Below are 12,536 nucleotides of genomic sequence, written 5' to 3'. Positions count from 1 at the left end.
CAACCGATGTCCACGCCTTGAGACCCCCGCCTCATTGGTTTAAACACTGGAACGTTACCGTAGACAATACTGTACACTAACATAATATATATAGTGTTATTTAGATACAACCGATGTCCACGCCTTGAGACCCCCGCCTCATTGGTTTAAACACTGGAACGTTACCGTAGACAATACTGTACACTAGACTATAGTAACTACGGGGCGGTACAGGTAAATAGGTTAGCCGTGCCACTGACTGCCTGCAATATTAAAGTGCAATTTGGCAAATGTTTCTATGAATTCTGACAACTGACTTTACTGATTCGGCACACTGTGGCTAAGTCAGATTTTGTCAGCGGTTTAGATTCGAGACACCGGTCATTTGCACTATTTGCTTGACTCAGGAATAAGTTTTCAATTCCTGTTTGTGTTGAAAACAAACTTAGCCTTTATCATCCATACCAAACTGATGAATCTTCTCCATTACATAACGATTGAGAAGTTGATTACCACTACGTCACGTAAAGATAGTGAGTACACCACTACCCCACTTAAAGAGTTAGTATACCACTACCCAAAGTAAAGAGAGTCGGTATACCACTACCCACATAAATTGGGTGAGTATACAACTCCCCCACGTAAAGAGTTAGTATACCACTACCCCACGTAAAGATAGTGAGTATACCACTACCCCACGTAAAGATAGTGAGCATACCACTACCCCAAGTAAAGAGTTAGTATACCACTACCCCACGTAAAGAGTTAGTATACCACTACCCCACGTAAAGATAGTGAGCATACCACTACCCCAAGTAAAGAGTTAGTATACCACTACCCCACGTATAGAGTTAGTATACCACTACCCCAAGTATAGAGTTAGTATACCACTACCCCACGTAAAGATAGTGAGTATACCACTACCCCACGTAAAGATACGTCACGTTTAGTATCGGATAGACATCCGCTTGACAAACACCATCTAATTGCGTTATGGACCGCTGTCGAGTAAACATGTGCTATTAATTTAAATAGGAATGTGCCAACTTGATTGCATACAGAGAATTTCACTCAGAATAAAGTGACATCTGACGTGTTATAATGATTTCAAAACAAATCCGATTTCTATCTCACATGCTGAAACTCGCAAGTGATATCGGCCTTCTTCCTTATCATATGACGATCTTTGAAGAGTGTACTTCACATTTGTATGTATCCGTTTTCTCGTCTGTACACTTATAGACATAGCGTGGTGCTGTTCAAGCCTAGTACATTTCCACACATGAAATATAATTGTCAATGTAAAATCATTGACTCAGATTAATTCAAAGTTCATAGCTCTTGTTTACGATTGCTCGACTTGAATCGTTTCAATATCCCACGTGAATTTGTGACAGCATTGTAATTAGACTATCCGTTACATCATTGTAATAATATTACACGTAGTCATACTCTATCACTTCATTTCAGTGTTGAGTCATTCCGATCCAGGTTGTCAATGACAACCACCAACTGTAGGTTGTCAATGGTAACCACCAACTGTAGGTTGTCAATGGTAACCACCAACTGTAGGTTGCCTTTGGTACTAAGTTAGCCAGTAAGTTGTCACTAGAGGCAAGTTCTACGATACAACGCCATGATACGTTTACCAATATGTACCATCACATGTAACTATGTCAAAATGTGCAGTGCTAAATATTTCTGAAGAACTTGAAATGTTCAAGGCAATTCTTCCAGGGTTTATTTTGTACATAATTTGGGATCAACATGTCCGTCGGTGGAGACCACATTGTCTTGATTTCCTTCCTGTTGTCTATGTTAACCAGAGGACGGTCGAACTGAAGTACATCAAAGACAGTGTAAGGTACTCGTTATGTAAGGTACTCGTTGTGTAAGGTACTCGGTATGTAAGGTACTCGTTATGTAAGGTACTCGTTGTGTAGGGTACTCGTTATGTAAGGTACTCGTTGTGTAAGGTACTCGTTGTGTAAGGTACTCGTTATGTAAGGTATTCGTTATGTAAGGTACTCATAGTGAGCAGTACTCGTTATGTAAGGTACTCGTTGTGTAAGGTACTCGGTATGTAAGGTACTCGTTATGTAAGGTACTCGTTATGTAAGGTACTCGGTATGTAAGGTAAGGTACTCGTTATGTAAGGTACTCGTTATGTAAGGTACTCGTTGTGGTCTGTAATCAGCCATGAACGCTGATTGCACATTTGGGGCATGTACGTATAAAATAGTGACAGTATCAAAAACTTTTATTCTGAAAAAAACTCGGTACTCGGTTAGCACAACCAGTTGAAACGTAGCGTAATACATGTTTTGGAATTCAAAACAAGCATCAAATTTGGTTTTCGTTAAATTGAATAATAGTTTTGATAAGTTGGCATCATATTGAGTGGAACCCTGATTGAGGATGAGGAGATAATACCGTGAAATTGTAATCCCACTAACACAGCGTGCCAACAAGCCGTGAGTAACGCTGGGTAGAAGTTGGCCAATGCCACGGTAAAGCACGCGCACAATATAGCAGGTGCCTCATGTGCCGGGCTGTGATACTGATCACCATCGCTTTAATACTTTTATCTCGGCCCTACACACTGGAATACATTTCCTATCGTCAATATCCCCGCGGGGTTTCTCAACAAAATCTCTAAAATACCAATGCTTAAAATCTGGCTGGAGCTGGCGTCTACACAATGGAGCTTGTATCTCTATATAAATAACTACTCGGAATAATGCTGTAGCTTTTGGAGCAGATTTCTCGTCTCACGACGTAGACTAGTCTGTTGTGCATTAAAAACAAAATATGCAACTGAATCTGAGCGTGTTTAGGGGGAGGGGGATGTAAATCGGTCTGACAGGGCCCGTACAGCCCCTAAGGGGGGATTGATTACCACCGGGACGGGGTAACGCTGTCTAAGTCATTACGAGGTAGCAAAGCGCACACCAAGTAATTACTACTAGGAATGGCCTCCGTTTGGGTCGTCTATAGCTGTGTACACTTCCTCTCAAAACACTGTTATGTGTGCGAGTGTGTCTGACAGCACCATTGCAATAATTTAAAAAAGAAAAAAATGTTTTTTTCGAACTCGGTTCTGCACGTGTTTCCCTAAAAAGCGCTGTCTGATTCACACGACCCCAAACAAAGCAAATACGTATACTGTTTAAATCCCACAAAACGAACGATAATCAAATCAAACGCATTAAGACAGTAAATTGAATTCACAGCATTTCAAGCCGTAAAGCTTTTAGAGTTAGATATTCGGTAAACGTAATGGGTTGTAGGCTATGAGAGAAAACATGAATGTACACAAACAGTCTACAAGTATACCCAGGTCATATCCACCTTACACTTAGACTGGATTCAGGAGTTTTCGGGATTAAAGTACACCATGCCCTGTGGAAACGGCGTCCCGTACAATCAATACTTACCACAGTGTGAAGAAACACAAAGCCCCGTTTTCTTAACATCTTCTTCGACTGTCTCCAAATCTACAACTTCGCTCTCCACCAATTCCAATTTCTCTACTTCCAATTGATTTTGGTCGCTTATATCATTACTAACAACATTTGCAGCATCCCCGTTTCCCGCCTTTACGGTGACACTTTCGTCTATAATTTGGTCCTCTGTCTGTTGCACACAGGGTTCCGGTACAGGCTCATCAATGAGTTCTTGTACACACTCTGGTTCACTTTCGTGTACACATTCTGGTACCGGCTCGGGTACCGGTTCTGGTATAGGTTCAGGTAAAGGTTCAGGTAGAGGTTCAGGTAAAGGTTCAGGTAAAGGCTCTGGTAGAGGCTCTGGTAGAGGTTCATAATGTTCCTGTGGTGCAACCTCCGCCACGGTTGTCTCTGTACCTTCCTGGGCTCCCGGCTCGGCCTCCATCTTTATGCTCTTACTGTTCCGATTTGTATCCCTACTCACCCAGCTCTCGCCAGCATAATTCCCGCTCTCTCATATTTCAAGGAATTAGAACCGCGAGATACTCCCCGCTTCACAGAACGAAATGACTTGAAGGGAGATTAGCGTATCTTCTTATCGGTCCGGATGCCCCTAGCTGACCTCGATTTTAGAGATGTACGTGCACCCTGCAGTTTCACTTCTATACTAAGATCGCGGAATGCCAATCGCCAGTACTGGCATGCTGACCGTCCCACTCCCGCCATGTCCGGGAAGGCTGTCGTCCCTACACCCCTAACAGATAGCTTTGTACAGCACCAAGCTTTATCACATTAAATCGGCAAAATTGGTTTAAGTTTCAAAGATTATCAAAACATTGACTGTCTTGAATATTATGCTTGAACAGATTTTGTATAATGAATTATGTTTTGTAATAAATGCATTCTACAAACATCATAACATGAAATGAAGTAAGTTAAAGGTGAGCGCAATTAAAGGCTAAGCTTCTATCCTCCTGCTCAGGTCGCGGGTGGGTGCTAGCTAAGTTTAGTGGGTAAGTATGACGGACAGGTGAAGGTAAAAGTTTATATAGCGGATATGTGAGAGATGTGTGTTGGATATGTGATAATAATGGCTAAGTTAGGTCGCCGGTAGTCGGTACAGTAAGTCTAGACGAATGTTGAATACATGATTGTGTGTTCTTATTCTTATATAAGTAAAGACAGAATTATATAAGTTCTCAGACTGATTTATTTTATTTTTTTATCTATGTCTATGGTCTGTAGTTATTTCATTTTTCGTCTATACAGCGTTGTCTAAAATACCATTGAAAGGACATTCAATTTATTTTAATTATTAATTAATTTAATTTCGATGATGAATCTCATAAAAAAAAGGAAAATCCATGCAAGTTCTTTGTGACCCAACCATTTTTAAAAGAAATAGTGTGTATATGTTATGAAATATATTACTATCATTATAGATGCGCCCGATAAAGAAGTGTTAGACAAAAAAACACACAATCATTTCAGTGTAGCTTTGCGTTATAGCTCAAAATGTTAACTGTGGTGTTTTTTTAAATGAAATGTTTTCATTAGCGAAACATGTCTGTGGTGATTGGACCACAGGGGCGCGCGGGTCTGTTGACGTCATCTGTGATGATTTCGGTTGCTGGTGCTGGTTAATTTCAGGGAGGAATTATCCAAGACTGATGACAGAATTGTGATGACCTCTGCATGACTGTGTTACTGTATACAAATACCGCGAGATCAGGGCACGATATCTGATCGAGGTACACCAGCCGGATGTAAACAGGTGCTCTTGTGTTTGGTAGGCATTACACGGAATAACATCAGAACAGTTGGGTTATATTAGTCTATATGTATAGGCATCGGGAACTATTTTTATCTGGTAGCATTCAGTGGTAATCAAATGTCACAGTCAATCGTGATCTATGATGCCATGGGTATTAAAACTTATGGTCATTACATAGAAATAACCACCTTCCTTTTGAGTTCAAAGTTTGGAGGTCATTGTAATGATTTGTGTTTCATAATAATTTTAATGCAAATATATCGAAGTTACTGACTTTTATGTTAAAGTCGACCACAAGATTCAGTCTCTATTTGCTGTTCCGGTTGGTCCAAACTTTGGAGTCAAACGATTCTCGTTAATGCCACCAATTGTACAACTATTAAAATATGTACGAGATTAAGATAGCTATAACAACTTACATAAACGTTAGATAGAAAATTGGTGCTGGACTTTTATTATCAACTAGGGGGCGCGTTATTACTGATAACGTACATATGTGTGGCCTGCACACAAACAACCACCAACTACGGGGTATGTAGTAGAGAGTAACGACCGCCATGTGGCCAAACGTGAACTAATTGTCCTCAATTTATGTTGAACGAGTGTGTTAGGGGGGACTGCTTCCTACAGAGACCACATATTGATTCTCAAGCTTGCCTACTCCTATGATAGTAGTAATAGAGCCCAGATGGCCGCAGGCTTTTACTTATTTTTACATATTCGAGCGCGACTTTCGCAAATTGAATAAGATTCTCCGTCTGACGACGCGGCCTGTCTGTATCATCAACTCGTATTGACATAAAACCCGTTGGCGGAAATATCGTCCATACAGTCCAAGATTATTGGGAATGTAGCTTGTGTTACGGTCATACGCTAAACACTATAAATATATATACGGCTAGGTTTCTGTGATAAAAATACAAATTCGCCGTAAAGACTATAACCGAGGCAATGATTTAAACAGACTGACATTAATACGTATTTGCATGATTGTTTAATGTAACTGTCAGATATAGTTAAATATGGAACTTATCAGCCATACAAAGTAACTCGCCCCCCCCCCCCCCCCCCCCCCCAAATGAAACGTTACTAGTCATACAAAGTAACTCCCCGACCCCAATAAAACGTTACTAGTCATACAAAGTAACTCCCCTACCACCCCCAATAAAACGTTACTAGTCATACAAAGTAACTCCCCCACCACCCCCCATAAAACGTTACTAGTCATACAAAGTAACGCGTCCCTTCCCAAACAAAACGGTACAGCCATACAAACTATCTCGTACCTACCAAAACAAAACGGTACAGCCATACACACTATCTCATACCTACCAAAACTAAACGGTACAGCCATACAAACTAACTCGTACCTTCCCAAACTAAACGGTACAGCCACACAAACTATCTCGTACCTACCAAAACAAAACGGTCCAGCCACACAAACTATCTCGTACCTTCCAAAACAAAACGGTACAGCCATACAAACTATCTCGTACCTTCTAAAACAAAACGGTACAGCCATACAAACTATCTCGTACCTTCTAAAACAAAACGGTACAGCCATACAAACTATCTCGTACCTTCTAAAACAAAACGGTACAGCCATACAAACTATCTCGTACCTTCTAAAACAAAACGGTACAGCCATACAAACTATCTCGTACCTTCTAAAACAAAACGGTACAGCCATACAAACTATCTCGTACCTTCTAAAACAAAACGGTACAGCCATACAAACTATCTCGTACCTTCTAAAACAAAACGGTACAGCCATACAAACTATCTCGTACCTTCTAAAACAAAACGGTACAGCCATACAAACTATCTCGTACCTTCTAAAACAAAACGGTACAGCCATACAAACTATCTCGTACCTTCTAAAACAAAACGGTACAGCCATACAAACTATCTCGTACCTTCTAAAACAAAACGGTACAGCCATACAAACTATCTCGTACCTTCTAAAACAAAACGGTACAGCCATACAAACTATCTCGTACCTTCTAAAACAAAACGGTACAGCCATACAAACTATCTCGTACCTTCTAAAACAAAACGGTACAGCCATACAAACTATCTCGTACCTTCTAAAACAAAACGGTACAGCCATACAAACTATCTCGTACCTTCTAAAACAAAACGGTACAGCCATACAAACTATCTCGTACCTTCTAAAACAAAACGGTACAGCCATACAAACTATCTCGTACCTTCTAAAACAAAACGGTACAGCCATACAAACTATCTCGTACCTTCTAAAACAAAACGGTACAGCCATACAAACTATCTCGTACCTTCTAAAACAAAACGGTACAGCCATACAAACTATCTCGTACCTTCTAAAACAAAACGGTACAGCCATACAAACTATCTCGTACCTTCTAAAACAAAACGGTACAGCCATACAAACTATCTCGTACCTTCTAAAACAAAACGGTACAGCCATACAAACTATCTCGTACCTTCTAAAACAAAACGGTACAGCCATACAAACTATCTCGTACCTTCTAAAACAAAACGGTACAGCCATACAAACTATCTCGTACCTTCTAAAACAAAACGGTACAGCCATACAAACTATCTCGTACCTTCTAAAACAAAACGGTACAGCCATACAAACTATCTCGTACCTTCTAAAACAAAACGGTACAGCCATACAAACTATCTCGTACCTTCTAAAACAAAACGGTACAGCCATACAAACTATCTCGTACCTTCTAAAACAAAACGGTACAGCCATACAAACTATCTCGTACCTTCTAAAACAAAACGGTACAGCCATACAAACTATCTCGTACCTTCTAAAACAAAACGGTACAGCCATACAAACTATCTCGTACCTTCTAAAACAAAACGGTACAGCCATACAAACTATCTCGTACCTTCTAAAACAAAACGGTACAGCCATACAAACTATCTCGTACCTTCTAAAACAAAACGGTACAGCCATACAAACTATCTCGTACCTTCTAAAACAAAACGGTACAGCCATACACACTATCTCGTACCTTCTAAAACAAAACGGTACAGCCATACACACTATCTCGTACCTTCTAAAACAAAACGGTACAGCCATACAAAGTAACTCGTACCTTCTAAAACAAAACGGTACAGCCATACAAACTAGCTCGTACCTTCCCGAACTTCTACGAGATCATATTTTCCCTTTTTCAAAACAATACCAAAATGATATGCTGAAGATAAATACAAACTTGTGATGAGGTCAATCGCCACACTAATATATCCGAGGTGTTTCTGTAAAAACCTGTGATGAGGTCAATCGCCAGACTAATATACCCGAGGTGTTTCTGTACTGTTGGTAGGGGCAGTCGCTACTCGGATTGTCTCTGGTCTGTTGATAGGCAAATTTGGTACTTGTATTTTTAAACTACGTCGCTTTATAGTTATTTAAAAAAATTGTTTTCAAAATAATAATTAGTGTCACCAGTAACCAAGCTATCGGCGACAACATCATCACTGTCATTATTATCCAAAACAAAAGACGTCTGGCGCCAACAACATCAACATCCGGTCATTCTTCTCATACAACCTTCAGAATGATTTCTCATGACTTTTAAGTAACGTTTCGTTATATATTTATGATAAAAAATTACTAGGGGTAGTCGTTATTCGGTGGGTTAGTAAGAAATAAGTAAAACTGTTCTCCCTTGTGGATTATCATTAAATGTATAGTATAACTCTCTGAACTCGAACCAGGTGACCGTGACACAAAGTATATCCGTGAAGTAAAGTGCAAGGTCACAACTGTTTTACTTCGTTCATTCATATTTAGATCTACACAGCGCTGTGCTAATCGTGGGAATGTTAACTATCACAGTCCTGTTGGTGGAATGTATAATTGGCCAATCTTTACTCACGCGATATGGATCACTGAGTACACACTGTTACGGTACATAGGAGGTGGTGGGTAGGGAAGGGCTAACGTCAGGAGGTGGTGGTGGTGATTGGCCACGTTGGGCCAAATGCCAATGAGAACCAATGTATTACTAATAGTGCTAATAACACTCCCCATCATCTAAATATCGTAACTTATCGACGCATATTAACATATATTACAATATATTGTTAATTTGTTCTCGTTACAGTACAATACTTATCACAATTAGGAAAACCTATGTGTTCAACAGTCCAATAAACCAGGGTTATCTCTGACTAAAATCGGAAGTATAGTGTTACAACCATTTATGCTATTTCCATACAATTAAACATCTATATATTCCATTTTATGTTACTTGTGCTGATTCATTCGATGAATGTCTGTCATGCTGCTAAAAGTTTACATTCCCGATCTATGATTTACTTCCGGGTTAACTCGATAGTAATACATACAACACAGAGGATGTAACGCGCCTCTCTGGCATCTATTGGTTACACATAGAAACGGTAGGAGATGAGTGATTCTTTATCATTTGTATGGACAGTATTTATGTTCTTATACACATGTAGCAATGGGCAGGATGTGAACAACTGTTTCATCCTTATCAAACTCAACCTGGCCAGCCCAATTGACCCAGTCGAATGTGACCTGTCGAGGAATGCCCTTCTGCGACAGAACATAACAGGCTCACCACAATATTGAACACATATCGAACACGACATGTCCAAAAATCTTAATACAGTTATTATCTCGCGGTTTGTCTGGTAAAAAGCCCAGAGTTAGCTTCGTTTAGACGGAACTATGAACTAAAGTTGCTGTCTGACAAAGCAAATACTCCCATGACAACCGGTCTATCGGGTTTAAAGTCAACACAACCTGTCCAGTAACGGCGCTACCTCAGCTGACTTTACCATTGACCTACATCAGGATACACTCACAGCACTAGCGCAAACTACATGGTGAACAGATCTACTCTGCCTTGTCTTCGTAAACATAAACAATCGAGTGTGAAGATACAGTCTTTGCATATTGCAGAGTTATCTTCTCTTGTGAGCAGGTATTGATTGTTACGTCATTGGTTTGTGTGAGAAAATTACGTCATTTTCTCAAAAATTGATGACGTTATTCTCACAAGCAAGTGACGTAACAATCAATACCTGATCACAAGAGAAGATAACTCTGCAATACGCAAAGACGGAATACATGCTGTCGTATTCGAGGTAGTAACTGTTTAGTCTTGAACCATTATCAAGTAGCTGGACAGGACTATGGAGTATAAAACGTGCAGCCGATACTGACCGACAGAATCCTCGACAGAAGTACGACTTCGTTGTGTAAGATATGACGTCTACATGTTCCTGGCATTGGTTTACGGGTTTGACAGACAGAAGTCGATGACAATGTCATACTTAACGAAGCCGTGTGTGGGGTTTGTTTTGTTATCAGTTCAAAGAAAATAAATACCCTAGTTTGCTTTATTGTTTATCAGAAACTTTTGAAGTATATCTCATCAAAGGAATTGTTTCACTTTATTATGCAAATGAATTCCGTTTGTAATTAAATCAATGCATTATATATATACTGTGTAGTTCGATGCAGGAAAGTAAACTTAATACATATTGCTGTAGTTAAACTACTTCGAAATCAGCATTGGGATTTCCAAAGAGGCTGGACAGTTATTGTATTTGACGTCTCAATAGCGCCGTCGTCGTCACCTGAAACGCGGTTACACGTTACGCGTGGCAGCACGCTTACGACGGTGAAAGTGTATATGACAAGGAACAAGAGTATGGTTCGCCTCGTTCTCGAATAAAGGTTTGTTTGCACGCAGATCGAGACTTCTGCACAGAGTGCGTAGTTTCGTATCCGTCACCAAACGACGTGCGCATGTCTAGAACGTAACAACCCAAGCGTGACCTAATGGAACAGTAAGAGGTACATAACCAGTACAGCATGTTACACTGATAAACAGGAAGATCTCCGATCCTTTTTCCTTGCTCTGTCTTATTTACATCCCCCTGCTCGCACATAAATTGGTTTAAAATAACGCAACAAAAAGCCTGGGTGATTGAAACGAGGAAATAGTAAGATAAAAACATGGTAAATATGTAGAGGTTGATGGTTTCCACGTGTAAAATGCAGCTTATGTGGCATTAAAAAAAGCCATCCCGCGTTAGGAGGGGTTGTAGAAATTAATTCCACGCTGCTTCTCCTACCCCTGACAGACGGAACAAGCACAATCCTACTCAGAAAGTCGAATTGTGGCACGCTTTGGTTAATTCTATAAATACGTATGCACTGATGCTAGAGCCTCTATCAGTTATATACTTTATAAAAAATAATTAACTAATTATCCTTTCAAACGTTTTGCACAGCCTGATGAATCCGTGAGATTTGTCCACAATAATGCTGGTCGTTCTAGAGACTTCTTACAGTCGACACGGATAGCTACATGTGCACTTGTGTGACAGTAGTATGGCTTGTATTACCTTCGGATTTGTTTACTTTATTTGTGAACAAAGCATTCACTTTTCTCTCGGCAGATCTTCAAATAACCCAACCAGATTGATTAAGGCTCATTATATATCATTGTGGGAAATCAAAATCCGAATGATTAGAAAAGACCAAATAGTCAGAAAAACAATCACAGAGATCATTCGCGATACTCCGAATGTCCGTAACGCCATTATAAAGACAAAGTTGTTCCGAACATAAACTATGTAAGTGGTCCGTCCGGGAATGGGAAGCAGACCTCACAAAATGATACTCCATCGATGTCTCAATTGGAAGCCGTGATAATTCACCATCCAGACTGAGGTAGAAACTGACCACGAGCCTCGATTAAACGAACGCAGACGGGAATAGGCCGTCTTTGAATTGTAGCTGCGCCTTGGAGAGTTCCTAATTCTATCAAGAGCGATGTTACCGCAGACGGATTGGAGGGAAAGGACGCAGATTTTGGTGTTCCTTACCACTGGGAATACTACAGTCTCCTCTGCAATACCGCCTTATATTGACGTTAATGGGTCACCGGGTGCATTACGATAGAAATACAGCTCTTCGACTTTGATGAGTAATTTATCTTTAAGCAATTTAATAGTTTGGCGAACATTTTCTGGGCGAAACTTTCTTTTAGATATATAATAACTACATATATAATGACTTACATCACGTTTCTTTGAAACCTTAAATAGTGGAGCGTGTAATCAATTTAGATTACTTTTTGCATAAATTAGGTTTTGAAATTATGTTGAAAATACATAATGACTTATTCATCTACAATCACCATGTCTCTATCGTGATTGTAATCCCTCTGTAATAACACTGGTGCTAGGAGAGATATTATACAGTGACGTGTGTGTATTTGTAGTTATTTTTTAATTTATAATATTTGTTTTCGGCATGATAATAAAACATAGTCTTACATAATCTGTAT

General features: G+C 39.8%; 1 protein-coding gene across 7 annotated transcripts in view; it reads right to left on the bottom strand.

Annotated features, from left to right (window-relative positions):
* LOC110458665 (neuronal membrane glycoprotein M6-b-like) overlaps positions 1 to 12,536 on the bottom strand; it is a 115,065-nt gene that overhangs the window by 21,239 nt on the left and 81,290 nt on the right. The window contains exon 1 of one of the 7 annotated variants that reach the window (XM_021510483.1): positions 3,417 to 4,032. The exons of the other annotated variants lie outside the window; for them this stretch is intronic. Coding sequence (XP_021366158.1) covers positions 3,417 to 3,873 — 457 coding nt within the window. The 5' untranslated portion in view covers positions 3,874 to 4,032. Of the gene's footprint in view, positions 1 to 3,416; positions 4,033 to 12,536 lie in introns of those variants that run through there. 7 annotated transcript variants of the gene reach the window in all.

This window comes from Mizuhopecten yessoensis, unplaced genomic scaffold, assembly GCF_002113885.1.
Source record: "Mizuhopecten yessoensis strain PY_sf001 unplaced genomic scaffold, ASM211388v2 scaffold9685, whole genome shotgun sequence".
Lineage (NCBI taxonomy): Eukaryota > Metazoa > Mollusca > Bivalvia > Pectinida > Pectinidae > Mizuhopecten > Mizuhopecten yessoensis.
Note: the sequence above shows the minus strand (reverse complement) of the source record. Positions and strands in the feature narration are given on the sequence as shown.